Source organism: Cupressus sempervirens, chromosome 8 (genome assembly GCF_028749045.1).
Source record: "Cupressus sempervirens isolate cs-2001-9-10 chromosome 8, ASM2874904v1, whole genome shotgun sequence".
Taxonomy (NCBI): Eukaryota; Viridiplantae; Streptophyta; class Pinopsida; order Cupressales; family Cupressaceae; genus Cupressus; species Cupressus sempervirens.
In genome coordinates, this window is record NC_143125.1 from 408,436,850 (window position 1) to 408,457,122 (window position 20,273).

At 36.6% G+C, this 20,273-nt stretch overlaps 1 protein-coding gene across 1 annotated transcript; it reads right to left on the reverse strand.

The window, feature by feature from the left end:
- Positions 1–17,566: 17,566 nt before the first annotated feature.
- On the reverse strand, positions 17,567–19,344 carry LOC149543002 (membrane metalloprotease ARASP, chloroplastic-like). The gene has a single exon (XM_089797930.1). It carries the CDS (start codon positions 19,177–19,179, stop codon positions 17,794–17,796), a length of 1,386 nt encoding a protein of 461 aa, XP_089654056.1. The 5' UTR covers positions 19,180–19,344; the 3' UTR covers positions 17,567–17,793.
- Positions 19,345–20,273: the final 929 nt, after the last annotated feature.

A 20,273-nucleotide genomic window follows, 5' to 3' on the forward strand; every position in this document is an offset into this window, starting at 1 on the left:
TCTCAATCTTCTTTCATTTAGCTCATTTTGGAGTCTATCATATTCTCCTCTTAGATTGGTGAGTCATTGATTTGGATCATCTAGTTGATCTATCATGTTTTCTTGATGTTGAGATAGTTGTTGAACTTCATGGGTCTTTTCTTCCAATCTTGTAGCAAGTAGTCTTTTGTCTTCATCTGTCATTTCTTTGTCATCTATTGCTTTGTTCTTTTGTTCCATGACTTCACATAACCTGACAGAGTGACATTCTTGTTCTTTTTTCAACTTTCTTACTTTTTCTTGTATAGTAGCATTCCTTACTAGTACATCTTCTATGGTTGCATCTACTAATTCTAAACTTCTTTCTCTACATAGGTCTTTTATTCTTTCTTTAATGTATAGATTGTCATTCATCTGTATAACCAATTCTTTTGTTCTTTCTGGAGAGTGAGTGAGTTGTTCCTTGACTTTCTTGACTTGCTCCATAACCATGTGTAGATAAAGTTTCTTATGTTCAATAGCTTTCTCTAACTTGTACACTTGCATTTGCACAGATCTTTACTCTCAAGTTGAAGCCTCTAATAGGAGAACCTTTCTTTGATACCAATTGTTAGAAATGTAATGACAAGCAAGTGACTGAGAGTGGGTGGGGGGGGGGGGGGTGATTCAAGAATCAATTAAATTTTTTTCACTTAGATTACTTCTTCTTTACTTCTTTAGATTATCTAATCTACTTTCATGCATGAATATAAAGTAACAAAGAAATTAGCACCATAACACTTTGTGCTACACCCTTAATATTGGTGTATATAGAGTTATGAATAGTCAATTTGTGGCTATCTTAATCCTTAATTAAGTCATGTTATCATTATTATATTATTATTTAGGTTGGTAGGTTGGTTAGATGTTATATAGGGTTGTGTCTATTCAGACTAAGCATAATTAGGTATATATAGGATGTTGTGAGTCTTATTTCAAGATCAAATTGTGAAGTGTGTTTTCATTAGAGATATTTGGAGGTTGCCCCCTTGAAGTGGCCTATTACTCTCATTTTTTATCAAGCATTTGTAGAATGTTTCATTTTATCTCTTCTATTGTGCAAGTTATTTCATTACAAGTGGTATAAGAGCATGATCTTGGCACCATAGAGCCAAGATTTTTTCTCAACATTGGAGGTGATTTTGGGAAGAGCATAGCTTTCATATTTTAGCAAAAAAATTAAATATTTTTAAAGGGTTTTTGAAGACCATATTAAAGAAGCTATAGTCCAAATTTTAGAGGAATTGGAGCAAATTTGAAAAAATTATTACAAAATTACTATTTCTACACAATTTATTGAGATCTACATATCTCTCACATCCTGCCAAATTGGAGTATAACTTTTATTGGGTTTTTGAATACATAGTAGAGGAGCCTACATTTCAAATCTTGGAGAAATTGAACAAAAATAAGCAAGTTATTGAAAAATTAGAAAAATTCACTCTCAATGCAACAAATTTGCTAATTTTTTGGATTTTTTCTGAGTAAGGGTATATTCGCCCTAGTATGTTACAGTAAAAAAAATCAAAGAATTTACATTTCAATTGTGTGATTTATTCCAAAAATATTGGTTTCCATCATGACAAGGCCTCCAACAAGAGGCAAAAAGAATGCTACCATACCAAGGAAATCCTCTGATAAGGATTGGGAAACAACAGAGGATACTAATCCCAATGAGGAAACAAGTAAGTTCAAGGAAGAGGTTAAGAGGATATGTGTGACCTTGAGGAAATATATCATATATATGAAGCATGTTAAGGTCCTATGAATGAACCAAGGAAGGAGTTGTCAAGAAATCAAGGGGAAATCTTCAAGTCAACTAATAATGACACAAATTTTAATACTCCTACGGGATCTAAAAAAAAATTTTAAAGGAGGATATGCGCAAGTTTTATGGTAGGGATCCTCTAACATGGATAAACCAAATGGAAATTTTTTTAAGTACATCAAACCCCATATGAACAAAAGGTCATAACGATTTCCTTATATCTAGAACCAGATCAATTCATTTGGTATCGTTGGCTTTGTACTCATTGGAGGTAAAAGGGTCTCACCATATCATGGCCAATTTTTACAGAAGAACTCCAAGCACAATATAGCAATAGTGTGATAGAAAACTTCTTTAGCCAACTTGCTAAGCTTCAAAAAACAAGATCACTTAAGGATTATATTGAAAAAGTCTAAAATCTAGCCTTGAGAGTGGATACAATTACAAAGGATAGTTGGAATGGTTTATTCTTAGGGGGTGATTCAGGAATCAATTTATTTTTTTCCACTTAGATTACTTCTTCTTTACTTCTTTAGATTATCTAATCTACTTTCATGCATGAATATAAAGTAACAAAGAAATTGGCACCATAACACTTTGTGCTACGCCCTTAATATTGGTGTATATAGGGTTATGAATAGTCAACTTGTGGTTATCTTAATCCTTAATTAAGTCATGTTATCATTATTATATTATTATTTAGGTTGGTACGTTGGTTAGATTTTATATAGGGTTGTGTCTATTCAGACTAAGCATAATTAGGTATATATAGGAGGTTGTGAGTCTTATTTCAAGATCATATTGTAAAGTGTGTTCTCATTAGAGATATTTGGAGGTTGCCCCCTTGAAGTGGCCTATTACTCTCATTTTTTATCAAGTATTTGTAGAATATTTCATTTTCTCTCTTCTATTGTGCAAGTTATTTCATTACAAAGTGGTATAAGAGCATGATCTTGGCACCATAGAGCCAAGATTTTTTCTCAACATTGGAGGTGATTTTGGGAAGAGCATAGCTTTCATATTTTAGCAAAAAAATTAAATATTTTTAAAGGGTTTTTGAAGACCATATTAAAGAAGCTATAGTCCAAATTTTAGAGGAATTGGAGCAAATTTGAGCAAATTATTACAAAATTACTATTTCTACACAATTTATTGAGATCTACATATCTCTCACATTTTGCCAAATTGGAGTATAAATTTTATTAGGTTTTTGAATACATAGTAGAGGAGCCTACATTTCAAATCTTGGAGAAATTGAACAAAAATAAGCAAGTTATTGAAAAATTAGAAAAAATCGCTCTCAATGCAACAAATTTGCTAATTTTTTGGATTTTTTCTGAGTAAGGGTATATTTGCCCTAGTATGTTACAGTAAAAAAAAATCAAAGAATTTACATTTCAATTGTGTGATCAAACCCCATATGAACAAAAGGTCACAATGGTTTCCTTATATCTAGAACCAAATCAATTCATTTGGTATTTTTGGCTTTGTACTCATCGGAGGTAAAAAGGTCTCACCATATCATGGCCAATTTTTATAGAAGAAATCCAAGCACAATATAGCAATAGTGTGATAGACAACTTCTTTAGCCAACTTGCTAAGCTTCAAAAAGCAAGATCAGTTAAGGATTATATTCAAAAAGTCCAAAATCTAGCCTTAAGAGTGGATACAATTACAAAGGATAGCTGGAATGATTTATTCTTGGGTGGTCTTAAGGGTCACATTCAACATGAGGTATGCATGTTTAATCCTAGCTCAGTAAATGAATCTTCTATGTTGGCACATAGGGCAGAGGAGAAGTTCTTGATTCCTAGAAAGAAAGGGGATAATGTAAAAAGAGAAAAAGGATATTCAACACCTTCTCTTCCTCAACCTACTAGGTTGACTCCACAAAAAATTGAGGAGAAAAGAGCAAAAGGGTTGTGTTTCAATTATGATAGCAAATACAGTCGAGGACATAAATGTAGTGAAAAGAAATTGTTCTATATTGAAGGTCCAAGTGAGAAAGAAGAATATGAAACCATATTAGAGGAGCTTAGGGAGTCAGGTGAGGAATCACATGATTCTCAACAAATCATTTCTTGTCATGCACTTTTAGGTTTCAGTGCACCACAAACTCTCAAGGTAGTGGGTTTCTTAAAGAAGTAGAAAGTAACTATGTTGATTGACTTAGGTAGTACTCATAATTTCATCAACACAAAGTTGGCAACTCTTCTACATTGTTTTATATATCCAGCCCTCGAGTTTTAGATTTTGATCGTAGAGGGGGGTACAATTAATTGTTTAGGTAAGTGTCATAGCATCAAATTATTCATGGGAAATTATCAACTTGATACCCCAATGTATGTGACATCCATAGGTGCAACAGCTATTGTTTTGGGAGTATAATGGCTTACTACATTGGGAATAGTTGAGATAAACTTCCAAGAACTATCAAAAGGAAAGATAATGGAGCTAAGGGGATTAAAGGAAAAATCCCCACAGATGGTAAGCTCTCATCAAATGCAAAATTTTCTTAAGAAAGGAGCAGATGGATTTGCAACCCAACTATGTTCATTAGAAGTCTCTCAATCTAATGCTCTTACTCCTCCAGATTTACAAGCAATAATTGGTCGTTACTCAATGATTCTTGGAGATATGCCTAAAGAAATTCCTCCTAAGAGGGATCATGACCATGCCATAAAACTAGCTCTAGGGAGCCAGCCACCAAACATCAAGCCTTATAGGTACCAGGACAAACAAAAAAGTAAGATAGAAAAAATTGTTAAGGAAATGCTTAAGGCAAGAATTATCAGGCATAGCCAAAGGTCTTACTCCTCACATGTGGTGATGGTGTGTAAGAAGGATGAAACTTGGTGCATTTTTCCACATTATAGAGTGTTCAACAAGTATACCATTAAAGATAAGTTTCCTATTCCAATCATTGATGATTTGCTAGATGAATTGAATGGAGCTATCTAATTTACCAAGTTAGATCTTAGATCAGGTTATCACCATTAAGGAGGAAGATATTTGTAAGATAGCATTTTGAACTCATGAGGGTCATTATGAATTTTTGGTGATGCCATCCAGTCTTACCAATGCACCATCTACATTCCAAAGTTTGATGAATTCCATTTTTACGAATTTCTTGAGAAAGTTAGTGTTAGTGTTCTTTGATGATATATTGATTTATAGAAAGACTTGAGAAGAACATTTGCAACATGTAGATCAAGCATTACAATTACTCGAAGATCATCAACTCTATACTAAGCCATCCCAGTGTGCTTTTGGTCTTAAGGAGGTGGAGTATTTGGGACACATAGTTTCACATGAAGGAGTAAAGGTGGGCCCTAACAAAAAAAAGGGTATCATGGAATGGCCTAATCCAAAAACCATTAAGAATCGAAGGGGTTTCTTGGGATTGACAGAGCACTATAGAAGATTTGTCAAGAATTATGGTCGTATAGCAATACCCCTCACCAGTCTATTTAAGGATTCTTTTCTTTAGAATGAATCCACTAATGTAGCATTTGCACAATTGAAGGAGGCTATGTGTACAACTCAGTGCTTACCACTCCGGATTTCACCAAGGAATTCATTGTGGAATGTGATGCTTCTGAAAATGGGATAGGAGAATTTCTCATGCAAGAAGGTCGACCAATTGATTTTGAAAATCATCAATTAAAAGGTAAAAATCAGCTCAAACATATTTATGAGAAGGAAATGCTATCAATCCTTCACACAATTAAACAATGGAGGCCTTTTTTGATGGTTTGATGCCTCAAGGTTAGGACAAATCATGATAGCCTAAAATATTTTTTGGAACAAAGACTATCTTCGGAAGAGCAACAAAAATGGGTCACTAAGATGTTGGGATATGACTTTGAGATTGTATATAAGAAAGGGAAGGAAAATATTGTGGCCAATGCACTTTCTAGAAAGGATGAAAAAAATGAAGCCTTATTGTGTGCCATTTCAATATTACAAGCAAATTGGGTGGTAGAAGCCAAAGCAGAGTGACAAAATGATGTTGCAACACGTAATCTCATCCAATAAGTGATCCTATTAGTTCAAGTAAGTTTTGTTTCAAGGGGGATATTCTTTGGTATAAAGAGCGCTTGTATCTCTATGAGAATTCCACTCTTAAACACAAGATTCTCATAGAGCTACATGAGTCCCCAACTGGTGGTCATTTATGATTTTTGAAGACATCATTGGGTCAAGCAAGATTTATTTTGGGAAGGGCTAAAAGGTGATGTTCAACATTTTGTGGTTGAATGTTTGGTTTGTCAAAGAAATAAGGGGAGACAATTAAGACATCATGTCTCTTGCAGCCCTTGTCTATTCCTATCTACGGTTGGGAAGAGGTATCCATGGACTTCATTACAGAGTTTCCCAAATCTAAAGGTCATAACGTCATCATAGTAGTAGTTGATTGCCTCACTAAATATGAACATTTCATTGCATTACACATATTTTTATAGCAAGTACAATGGCAAAAGTTTTCTTGGAGAATATCAAAAAGCTACATGGTATACCTAAGGTTATTGTCAGTGATCGTGATCCTATCTTTACTTGTCACTTTTGGAAAGAAATATTCTCATGTTTGGGTACTCAATTGGCCCATAGTTCTTCATACCATCCTCAATTAGATGGGAAAATTAAGGTTGTTAATAAATGTTTGGAAGGATGTATGTTTTGTTTCACTTCAGAGAAACAATCTCAATGGGTAGATTGGCTACCTCTTGCAAAATGGTGGTGCAATACTTCTTTTCATAGCTCATCAAAAATGTCTCCATTTTTGGCACTTTATGGATATCATCTTCCTTTCATCACATCATCATTAAAGGTGTCACCAAGAGTTTAGGCAGTAGAGGACCACTTGCTTCATCAACAACAATTACTTTGAGGACTCAAAGAGAATTTAGCTATGGCACAAAATAGAATTAAACAACAGGTGGACCAATACTGTAGTAAAAGAAATTTTGAAGTTGGAGATTGGGTCTTCTTGAGATTGCAGCCTTGTAAACAAATCTCAAGAAATTGACAGCATAATACTTTGTGCTACTCCCTTAGTATTGGTGTATATAGGATTATGAATAGTCAACTTTTGGCTATCTTAATCCTTAATTAAGTCATGTTATCATTATTATATTATTATTTAGGTAGGTAGGTCGACCTAAGTGCTATATAGGGTTGTGTCTATTCAGCCCAAGCATAATTAGGTATATATAGGAGGTTGTGAGTCTTAATTTAAGATCATATTGTGAAGCGTGTTCTCATTGGAGATATATGGAGGTTGCCCCCTCAAAGTGGGTTATTACTCTCAATTATTATCAAGTATTTGTAGAATATTTCATATTATCTCTTCCATTGTGCAAGTTATTTCGTTATAGTTTGACACAAGATTTGGTAACCCAAAAACCCTCCAAGTAGAAGGTAAATTTGGGGTGGGGATGACACTTACAATGCTTCACTACTACAATAATAAAGTTGGTCTGTCAGGGCTTACAATTGATCACTTCTAGTGATCTACTTTGTTGGGAGTATGAATGACTATTAGGTCCACCTTGTGAAATGATTTTACAAAACAATGAAGTATGTACTATGTTAAGGGCCCCTTTTTTTGTCAGCACAAGAATAGAAAATTAGAATGGAAATTTAGAATAGGAATGGAAATGTGGAATGGGAATGGAAAAGAGCAATCCCATTCTTGTTTGGTTAACCTGGTATTTGATTGGGAATATGTTACTCCCTTGTTTGGTTGTACAAAAATGGAATAGGAATAAGGTGAAGTTTTGCATTTTTAAAAATAAATATAATAATAAAAAATTGTTTAAAAATAATAATATTTATTTATTTTTAAATAAAAAAATTTAAAAAAAAAAAATTAACCAAAGAAAAAATTTAAAAATCAAATTGGGAATAGAAATGGCCCATTCCAATAACAACTATTTTTTGGAATGGACATATGCTCATTTTAGAGGCAAAATTGGAATATGTTTGCCCATTCCCTATTCCAATTTGGGGTACCAAACAAAGAATACATTTCCTATTCCTATTCCAGCAAACAAACAAACCCTAAGAGATTCAACAAAGGACTATTAGGTCCACCTTGTTAGAGGATTTGATCGATGCACTTGTTTGGATGAATCGGCAAGATGATCTTTGCTTTGCAACTTTATTTGTTGAAATAGATCCTTTGAATAATATGATCACATGTCTGTGATGGATGAGTCTTTGCTCTACCCTTTATACTACCTTGCAACTTGCCTACTTAATCTGCTCCATATTCGCTCCTTGTCTTCAAATATATCTCATATTACATAACTTATATATTTCACACTTAGAAAAATGAATTTGTCTTCCTTATATACCCTTCAATCAATAACTTCATACCAAGTCAGCTCACACAATAGATATCTTCATTATATTCAAGTTATACCTTTAGGTCGACCCAAATACTAATGCTCGGGCAACATTGTGAACTTGATGTTTTATTGATGCTTAGGCAATACAATGAGCTCGACTGACACTATTATTTGGTTAGCATTGGATGCTTCGATGACACTATGACACTTGGGTGATATAGGAGAAATCTAGCTTGAACTACTTAGCTCAGTTCAAACAGAGAACTCGGTTCACACTAGGAACTTGGTTTCCACTAACAACTCGGATAACTCGATTTATGTTGTGGGCTCGGTTAACACAGTATATCTTTCATTTGATCAGGTTACACTAAAATTGTTCTCTAATGGAAAGCTCGATTGCAGTATTAACCAACCTTCCTGGATAGCTTAAGTGGTTTGTCACTAATTGACAATGTCTTGGCATTGGGTCAACAACTATAGTCATTGTAATCGTTAGTTAAAAACTCTCGGATATCATGATCTTGTGAAATGGAAGTTATGATTAACCAAATTGATTCATGTGTAAATGACTAGTTTGATTATTGTTATTTCAACTATAAATGAATGCTTATATTTTAAGATAATTGTTAGTGGTGGTTAGCCATTGTGACAGTTATCGATTATTGTATTTCCTTGTTATTTCAATTTAATGGAGGAACATGTTAGTATTGTGGAAATATGCATTTTTGGTTTCAAAAGCAGACGAAGTGGGGAAGCATTGCTAAATGGGATTCAAGGAATGGTGCACTAATTTAGTCCATCATCAAACCATCAGGTATGGGCTCTAACTACCTTGGTGAAGAATTTAATGGCTAGGCAACATAGTACACCTTGGACAGTCATGAGCTACTTGGTTTGTTCTTAAAACAAGAGGAAACATTAACATTTAATATCATGAGAAGAACCATAACCTCTCTTTTATTTTAAGACTGTGGAAGTGGTCAACATTATAACTTCATATATATAATGTCACCATGATATTCTGGTAATATCTATGAATCACACTTACTTGTATATATACATGTGTGTATTTAGAGAGAATATAATGATGAAAATAAATTATATGTACTCTCAAAATTACACACGGCTATATGTATATGTATGTACAATTATAGATAAAAATCCAATAGCATTACACACACACACACAAAAGAAAGTATAATTTTTATGCCTTATTTATGGCTTCATATCGATGAGCACCTTCCACCTTCATATCGACTTTATTTTATAAAAAAATTGAAAGTTATGAAAAGTTTATTGTAATTGATATTGCATTTGATCGATTTCCTTTGTGTAACTGAAGCCACATGAGACATTACTTACTCTCCCCACGACTAGAGTGAAGCATTCGAACTTCATTTATTTCCTCATGTGATTGCTCTGAACCGAAACTTACCTCTATTTCCTTTGCACCTTCTTTTTTGAGAACATCGTTATGGAGGTTCACATTGTTAGAATCTGAAAAGATTAATAACCCAGAAAACTAGTGCAAAGAGTAAATATCTAAACTATGAATGCAAATGATACAAAATTAAAATAGCATCATAGAGTTAGTCTCCAAGAGAGTAATGCAAATGCTGGAAGCAAAATAGCATTAGGAGGATGCAAAAACAAGAGATCCAAATACAAGCCAGGTAGCATGCTTGTATAGGCTAGGAAGAGGGAGGAGGTGGCAACACCAACCAATGAGTAGCAACCATCTATCAGACTAAAGATAGCAAAGTATCTTCCCAAGATAGCTAATGGATGCTCACATGTAGAAAGGTGACACCTCACAACCATTCACCTAATAAGATATGCTTTATTAACCTAAGCGAAATTATTAAAAGTGTAGGAAAAACTTAGCAAAATAGGAAAAATAAAAAACTACACTAACACCCCCCCCCCCCCCATAAGCGAAGCTTAGGTGGATGCTAACCTAGCAAAGCTATGAAAGCAGGAAAATGGGTCCCGGCAACAAGGCCTGATCAGGTACCCAATACAAGAAAAAGAACTAGATGAAGGAAACTAAGCCTCCAATCTAGGAAATGTCCCAAAGAGAGGAACAAAAAAGAGCATGAAGCATTTCCGAAGCATGAAGCTGCAAACACTGTCAGAAGAAACTGCTGGAACCCCCACTGAAATAGTGCATGACCAGGTAGAGAAGACAAAGTTTGAAGAGCTGATCAATCGAAGAGCTGAACTCCAAAGATAGGAATGAATGAGTGTCTATATAGTAGATGAACCATCTCACCGAATGCATAGGTGCCTAGCCACTACATCCGCCTAGTACATAGGAACAAAAACTGAATACGTAGATCACTCAACCGAACCAAGGAAGCAATAAAGCCAACAGGTGAACCCCCCCATAATGCTGAACAGGGAGAGGGGTGACAGGAACACTGAAATGCAATGCCAAAAACATCTGCAAGAAGAAGAATCAGGAACACCAATAATGCAATAGAAGTACAAGCACAGGATAAAGGGTGGTGTCACCGACACACTACATGGGCTAATGTCATGGAAGAAAAATTCACTTGACAAAGGTGGATGAGCACAAAATGGCAAAACATCATGACCCCCCATGGCACTTTATAACTGAGTGCGAGTACAAACAAACACAAGGTGTACAAGATCCCAGATATGCAAAAGAAGGCACTTTATCTCAGTGTGTTTACAGAAAAAGGAATGCAACAGAATAGAAGCATACAATGCTCAGAAGTCAGAAAGAAGAGTGAGCCAAAAGAACAGAAGAAGAGATTCCAGGACCTGTAGAATCCAAGTAATCCGCCAGACTGCGAAAGTGCAAAACTCGAAGGAGAAAGAACTTGGAGCAGAATCTGGATAAAAGACCTCTGCAACTGAATAACTCACAGAACCATCTTTCCAATGATATCTGGCGAGCCCAGAAAAGAGTCCGAATGAGCGAGATATGGCTCCCGAAAGGCAAAATAGAACATCTAGCTTTGACTGCCAAAACAGGCAACCAGGCTGCAGCAAAAATAAAAAACACCTATACCATCATCTCCATCTCGAAACCAGCTTTTCGATGCATTTTGTAGATCGAAAAAATATGTCCGTATGCTCAAGTTACGGCGAAAAAACCAACAAGGCCTCCTCATGAAGAGCATATGCTAAAAGTGAAACTTGGGCACAATAATCAAGGAAACAAATAGCACCACTACGATCTACTCGAAAAATCATGCACTTTCAAAAAAAGAATCGTCTCGATACGAGGTCGTATGAGAAAGTTATGATCCTCCGAAGTTTCCAAAACGAGAACTGTGCACAGTCACGGCTGAGAATCTGCAATTTCTGAAGAATTCATGCATGAAAATCAAAAAAAAACTCCACTAGTGGATAGAGCACAAAAAAATAGCCAAGTTCATAACAAGAATCATCAAAATCTGAGTCCGTATGAGAAAGAACGAGACATTTGAAAACTGCATTCAAATCTGCGACTGCCAACGGAGAGGGGTATTGTTGTAGCTTTCCGCGCTAGATCCTGCAAAATATACAGCTTGCATGCAAAATCTAAAAGATACCCAGATGGTTTTTCGGGGCTGCGAACAAAACTCAAAAAGCGTTTTTCTTTTTGATGTACAGAAGATGCTATTGTAGTGTAAATTGGACGCCTTTAACAGTAAAAAATGGCTCCAAAAATTAAAAAATGACCCCAGCAACCAGAATATGACATGCAAATGCTGGATCAGCTTTCTAAGTCTATCAATGTCATGTTGGAACCTACAAAACTGATTGAAAACTCCAAATATGCAAGTTGGTTGTCAGATTTGAGATTGAAACCCCAGAGAAAAACCGTTTTTGTCAAAACTTTTCTGATTCTCAGGATCATCCAAAGATGCAAGAGAAGAGCATACTTCGTTTTTCAAAAAATTACAATAAAGTTTATTTGCCCCCCCGAATCTCTCAAATAAGAAAACTAAAATCTACTCTTGCACATAGAAAAGCTCTGATACCATGTTAGAATCTGAAAAGATTAATAACCCAGAAAACTAGTGCAAAGAGTAAATATCTAAACTATGAATGCAAATGATACAAAATCAAAATAGCATCATAGAGTTAGTCTCCAAGAGAGTAATGCAAATGCTGGAAGCAAAATAGCATTAAGAAGATGCAAAAACAAGAGATCCAAATACAAGCCAGGTAGCATGCTTATATAGGCTAGGAAGAGGGAGGAAGTGGCAACACCAACCAATGAGAAGCAACCATCTATCAGACTAAAGATAGCAAAGTATCTTCCCAAGATAGCTAATGGATGCTCACATGTAGAAAGGTGACACCTCACAACCATTCACCTAATAAGATATGTTTTATTAACCTAAGCGAGATTATTAAAAGTGTAGGAAAAACCTAGCAAAATAGGAAAAATAAAAAACTACACTAACACACATTTAGATACCTCGATAGCAGCATTGGCCACACTTGATAGTATTTATGTGTTGGAGCCATATTGCTAGACCACAACATCAAATCCAAAGTTGCAATCTCAAGTCATGATATCATCCGGCCAGCCTTATTTCTTATTTTATATGTATGTCTCTTATGTTGCATTCTTTGAGATATATTCTGCAAGGAATGATGAAACATTAAGTTTAGATGCATCCATGATTTCAATAAGTATTGTAGCCGATACAAAGGCTCTATGAAGAACTCTGATAGAACATCACCTTTGCTTTCCATTTTATGTAATCATTCTTGTTCCATATAGGTCAGGTGCTAGTATAATCTTATAGAGTCAAACCCGAAGAGACTCCATTTCTGTCAATCAATTACTACTACAATGCTTAATGATGAAAGATGGTATAAGAATATATCTTTATATTTCACAAAGAATATATCTGACTTATATAGTGGTATCATACATTTACTAGTTGAGATAAGAATCGAATTTGTGTTCATAAATTTTGATTGATAAAGAATACATAGATACCGGCATACCTCCCAAGATGCACCCAAGACCAGTGGAATCAAGTATAAATGGGTGAAGAGGAGAGGTATCCCTATAAGAAATAAATTGAAATCAATAACCAAATAGCATGAATTTCTAAAGGGAAAGGGAATGTTGTTTTGTCCAAGTCAGCTCATGATTCTCCAAAGTACGTCCCATTGTAAGTCAAGCGGTGGTGATCGAGCTATTTATTTTCCTATCTAAATCTTTGGCCAAGGTAGATTACATGCATGCTTGCCATGAATGATTACTAGCGATTAGGAGTGCTAGTTGACAAAGGGAAGGTTGATGGAGGAATTCCTCAGCCTTGTCTGTTACTTAGCCAACACTCTAACATTGGAGTGCTCAAATGGAAGGACTATGGTGTCCCAAGCCTAACTCGGGGTAGGGAGGGTCTTTCTCATAAGAGCTTGTGTGAGGATATGATAAGGTCTGCAGTTGGGAGGTTAAGCCTATGTCAATGCTTCTCCTCTTCACCAAATGTTGAGGCTTCCACAACACATCAACAGATATTTTAGTTTATGTCTGAGTTCTAAATCCTTCACTTGTTTTATGTTACTTAAAATGTATAATTGCAAATATAGTTAAATTGATTTGTTTCTTTCAAAATGTAATTGTAATTAGTTATAGAAGTTAAATTAGTTGTCTTTCATTTGAAATAGATATGGTTGTTGCTTAAATTCTGATTATATCTTGTATAACAAATTCACTTAAAAGTAGACCGGCCACCTTGTTGCACGATGCTCCTTTGAAAAGTTTAGATCGAAGAAGTCACCTTCTTGGTGGATGGAGGTTTCAGATGAGATCACTACACGGTTCAGAAAGTTTCCTCTGTTAGGGTTGGCAACTCTTCTCAGGATTCTTTGGTGGCGGATTCTGTTGTTGTCTCTAATGGTTCAAATGTTGCCCCTACGGTGGTGACCGATACAGTTGTCCCTCCTTCAGATGCTCTAACTAGTGATTTGATTGTTGCCCCTGTTGCGGCTCTATCTCAGGGTGGTGTTGCTGTCCCTTCTACTGCTATGGTCCAAAGTTCGTATGGTGGTAGTGTTTCTTCTCTTGCTGTGAGGTTTTTGGGGGTTGGTTGTGGTGTTGCTGACTTTGCATGGCAGAAGGCTATTGGGATGGTGGAGGATGGATGGACATTAGTAAAAGGAAAAAAGGTCAAGCCCTCCATTCCATATTTTGATATGTCTTTATGTTCTTAAAAGAGAGGACCGAAATGTAAATCTTGAGGCCTTGATTGTTTGAGGTTGTCCCCCCTTTCGTTTGGATCTCCTGGCCCTTTTGGCCCGTTGTTCTTTGTAGTTTGACATGGTTCAAGACTAATTGTCTATTTCTTTTGTAACCATGGGGTTTCAGGTTCCCATTCAAAACCTGTTTTGGTAGTTGAAGTGTATTGTGTTATCTGTGAGGCCACCCTGGTCACCTTGTTTTGGTTGGTGACCTGTTCACCTTTAGTCTATAGTATTTTTGGTTCGGCCTTCATGGAAAATATTTTGATTTGTAAAGGAATTCAGGCACCATTCGAAACTTGTTTTCCTTAATAATAATAAAATTCAGTTAATAGTTTGATTTCTATATGATGTAAGGGATTTTCAATTACTTTATGTCATTCCATTATGATATTCGGTTATAATCTTATAATATGTTCTCTACTTTCAGCTTAGTAAAAATGGTATGTTACAATCCAGTACGGGTGTAGTGATGAAAGATCATTAGGGAAGAATATTAAGAGCATTTTACTTGAGAATTATGGATGGCTCATGTAATGCGGCAGAGGCAAGAGCACTCTTGGAAGGTATTAGGTTGGGACTGTTTTTGAGCTTTTCAAAGATTGTCATTGAGTGAGATTCGGGGCTCATTACGTCAGATTTGATCCAGAATAAGATAGTCCATTGCAAATCACAGTATGTTCTTGGGGAGGTTGGAGATTGCTCCCAAGATTTCAAGAATATATGGTCACTCATGGTTTTAGAAAGGCAAAAATGGTGGCAGATTGGCAGTCTAATTTTGGGGCCCTGCTAGATCATGGCTCTTTGTGCTAGATGGAGAAGACTCCAACCAGTTAGTAATCAAGGCTGTCTAGATGGAGAAGAATATTAAGAGCATTTTACTTGAGAATTATGGATGGCTCATGTAATGTGGCAGAGGCAAGAGCACTCCTGGAAGGTGTTAGGTTGGGACTGTTTTTGAGCTTTTCAAAGATTGTCATTGAGTGAGATTCGAGGCTCATTACGTCAGATTTGATCCAGAATAAAATAGTCCATTGGAAATCACAGTATGTTCTTGGGGAGGTTGGAGATTGCTCCCAAGATTTCAAGAATATATGGTCACTCATGGTTTTAGAAAGGCAAAAATGGTGGCAGATTGGCAGTCTAATTTTGGGGCCCTGCTAGATCATGGCTCTTTGTGCTAGATGGAGAAGACTCCAACCAGTTAGTAATCAAGGCTGTCTAGCCTCTTTGATAGAGGAGATAGGTTTTCAATATTAGTTTGGAAAAGGGTGGATTGCATATTAAGGGGATTCGTATCTGTTACACAAAGCTATCTAGGATGCCTTCAATATAAGCTTTTTAGTGTTAGCTAGCTGTGTCCTGTCCTCTTCTACAGCAGCGTTAGCAGGGTGCTCTTGGTGATTGAAGTGCTGCTGCCTTCCTTCGCGACTGCCATATGTCTACTGTGTGATGGAGTTTCCGGACTTAACAAAACTGTCCACAGCCAGCTCTTTTGAGGTTGTGAGCATGGTTAATATCATGGACAGTTACGCTGTCTTCAGCATTTTAAACAAAGGGTGGAAGGGAGGGAGTTTTTTTATCTACTACAGCCTCTTTTATATGGTGTATTGGTAGTTTCATAGAGAAATGATATCTTGTAGTAATTCTATTGGTAGTTTATAGAGTGGACTGAGTAACATAGATTATATGTAGAGAACTCGGCTTAGAAATTTTGATTTATGGACTATTTCGAATGTAATCATTAGTTGATTAAGCAATAATATTATGAATCTTTGACTTTAAATTTTTTTTTTTTAAACTTCATTTAAATTGCCTTCAGCCGAGCTAGAAAAACATCAAAATTGTTTTAGATTTCATATCTCCCATCCAAACACATTTGAATCCTCCAGAGGTGGCATCATTTAACCATTTCCACTGTTTCCAGTTGTTGCCTCATTATTACATATACAACCTTTATTCAAGCCCGAGCTAAGCAACCATACTAGAAAGAGCTCAGCACCTAACCATATAGAGTCCCTCGCAACTTTAAATATGCTCTCTCCCTTTGCTGGAAAGAAGCCAACAGACACCTGGTTGGCGGTATTTTTATCATAGCTAAATTATTATCAGCTTTAGAATTTAAAATATTAAATGCAATTAATATAGGAAAATTGTAACCTGAATAGGATATAAATCTCCTTGGAAAATAAGGACAAAACTTGCAGGTAAAATAAAAGATAACTTGAGAGTAAGAAGAGAAATGAAAAAGTTAAAACTATTTCATCAATTAGTTTCCTTCATCAAAAACAAAAATTAAAAATAAAGAAAGAGATGAAACAAATCTGAAAAAACAGAGTTATTTGGTTAACTTCTCTCTGGTTAACTTACAATTAAATTAGCAAGAGCCTTTTTTTTGCTAGTCGGGATATTTGCACTGACCAGTAACAACAAAACATAAAATTGCTACTTCCAGAAAGAAATCTTAAAAATAACAACTAAATATCTCTACTATCATGCAAATTTGAAATTCAATAGATTCCATCTACATAGAAATTGCAATGTTTAAAAGCATACCATCTACCTTTTTGAATCACATCAGGCATTACCAAAATACTGGTTGGAAGAAAAAGCGCTTTCTTGTCAGACTTTTCAATTGGGTGCTTCGAAACAATACTTAACATGAGATTGAGAAAACTTGTCATGAGATTGACAATTGAAAGAACGTGCAATCTTTATCATTTTTGGTACCTACGTACACATTATTGGCACTACACATAACAATGAGCTGAGATGTTCACAACACAGCTTCAAATGCCCATCTACAGTAGTAAGCAAAGCATCGTGGTTGATCACTGAAATAAGGCATTGTGGAACTCTATGATTGTAACCTGGTTTGAATCAATGAAATAAAATATTCATCATTAGGACAAGAGGCTTGTAGAAGAGTTGCAAAAAGCAATGGGAAATCAGGCAGCACTCATACTATAACTGAACTGCTTGCTTCAGCTTACATACGGTGATCCTAATCAGGTGTAGATTCAAAATAATGGGCAAGTATGTTTCTGTTTGATCCCATTAAGCTCGTTTAGGGCTAGCACTACAACGCAGAGAAATTAGTTTGAAAGCTTACAGCCAAAACATGGTTTGTTATTCGAGATTTTGAGCTTTTAAATTACCCAAATAACAAACAAGTGCTGATTGAAAAAAATCGCGTCCCACAATCAACTAAACAAAGAATAGATAGAGAGAATATTTTGATTTACAGAAAGCAATCTATAACTTTTCCTTAATAAGGAGGTCTACTTAACTCTTTTACAAATATAGAGAGGATTTTAAATTGGAGGCCTGCCTTTCAAGTTGCTGTTGCGAGAGGCTGGATCAAATGGTGAGTATTGAGCACAAATTGTGCCCCCGTGTAGATTAATGTACCTTGAACAAGTTGTCCTCAAATTATAGCATTTCTCGAACAAAATCTAGATTGAGAGTGTCGCGAATGATGAGGAAACAGCCAAGGAAAAGAAGCAAAGTGATTCCAGAAGACATGATAGCCTGCTCAAGCTCTTTGGGTAGCTTCTTACCGCCTCGGGCAGCCTCGAGGGCAATGAGCGCTAAGTAACCTCCATCCAGAGCAGGAAGAGGCAGTAAATTCACCACCGCCAGATTGAGATTAACAAGAGCCGCATACTGAAAAAGATTAACCCCCTCAACACTCGAACGGGCTGCCTCTGCCCCAACCGCCACAATCCCCACGGGACCAGATACCTGCCTTGCCGTCTCATTGAAATTGAGGATCACCTGCTTCAACCCTTCCACCACATTCCCCCAAACTCTCCTAAACTCCGACCCTGCCCGGACTGCCCCATCCAAAACACCCTTTGCCTTAACCTTAACAATTTTGGCATTTGGGGCAAGCTGAACCCCAATTTTGCCCGCCCCATCGGGCGTCACATCGACCATTAATGGCCTCTCTGCCTTCCTTCTCTCCAACAAAAGCGAAAGCGGCTTTCCTGGGTTCTTCTTAATGATATCCACCATATCAAAAACGGCAGCCGCAGGCTCCCCGAGAGTGAACAGGCGGCCATTAACGCCCAACACCACGTCACCCGATTCCATGCCATCCCTCGCGGCCGGCGAGCCCGAAAACACCTGCGGAACGAGCACGCCCGGAAAGGGCTCCTGCTCCACCATTCCCACCGTCAAAACCTGCGCATACAGAATTATGTAAGCGAACACCATGTTCGCCACAACGCCCGCCACGGTCACCATGAAGCGGTCCAAGATGGGTCTGTTCTTCAACAAGTCCTTGTCGTCAGGGGGGATTCCACTCCCCGGCTCGTTGTCTGGAAACCCCACATACCCTCCCAGCGGAATGACTCTCACGGAGCATTCCACGCCCTTCAAATCGAACTTCACCAGCGTGGGGCCGAACCCAATTGCGAATTTACTCACATGAATGTTCTGCAAATACGCTGCCAAAAAGTGCCCGAATTCGTGCACCGTAACAATGGTTGCCAGCACTCCTACTGCCTCTAACACTGGCTGCACCCCCTCTAGGCCTAAGCTGCCAACGCCTAATCCTATTCCTACTACTGGACTCGAAAGAAGCAACACGCTTGACCTTCTTTTCAATTCCTCTGTGCTCATTAGCTTTATGCTACCATTTCTGTGGCAGGAACTGCAGAGAGATGGGATGAAAGTTTTATATAGTTTCCGCTTGGTGGACCATTGTTTAGGGTGTTGCCTGTACAGGACTATTTGTCCTCCTCCTGCCCCTTTCACTGATGGCAACGCGTATCCTGCAGCTGAGGAGAGCGTGGTGTTGCAGAGGCGCAACATGGTCTGATTGCCTTAATAATACATGACTAATGGGGATGAAATATCCAGATGAAGAAAAGGGGCAATGGCAATGGGTGGTTTGCAGTTCCCTATTGCTACGAGACAAAATCCCTTGGTTTCTCTTATCTCTTTGCGTGGGTTTTGCATTGGGAGATTTAAATATCTTTCGGAATAATCGATTCGCTTTTACCTCGTGGCTGTGAAGCTATTTCCTATTGGCTATTAAACTAGCACTTTACCATGTAGGTCCAAGGGTAAGTCAATTGTCAAACTAAAAAAATGTTAAATTTTTCATGACAAAGCAAGATAATCCATACACATCGAAAGAGTTGCATTTGCATGCGTAAACCTATTTCTTATTGGGTATTAAACTAGCACTTTACCATGTAGGTTCAAAGGTAAGTCAATTGTCAAACTAAAAAACTGTTAAATTTTTCATGACAAAGCAAAACAATCCATATACACCAAAAGACTTGCATTTGCATGTGTAAACCTTTTTTTTTAAATAAGCAATTTTAGATTGGGAGAACTAGGGTTTGGATTCATAAGCAAAGATTGTAAAATAGAATTGATTTCAAACATTAAGGAAACACTATTGAAAATGGTAGTAGCAAGGTATTGGGATAATCTATTTAAATGAAACTGCATGGTGGGTGATGCATTCAAATCAAACTATTGGAATCGTTTGTTTTACCATAGGATACAACTTTTTCCCTCTAAAACAACAAAACTTTGACTAAAAGTAGCAAGCCATTGGATGTGTTACTATCAAGCCCTTAAACATCTATTTGACATTTTCTTGATGGGTCAAAGATTCGAAATTGAACAATATAAATTTTGAATCGGCAATAGATTATATTTACTCCCCCTACTATATATGTTTGATTGAGAATGAGTAGCATACAATACACTTCAACATAGCTTTAATCTCATTAACTAAACATATTTATATTTTTTTTACTATTACATGTGTTACACGATCCATACATTAGACTATATTTGATATTTGATCTAACTACTAATAGAATTTAAACCATGACTATTTTTTCTAGATGAGATTAAAAAAAAATATTAAGGCCAGGAAAATCCCTACC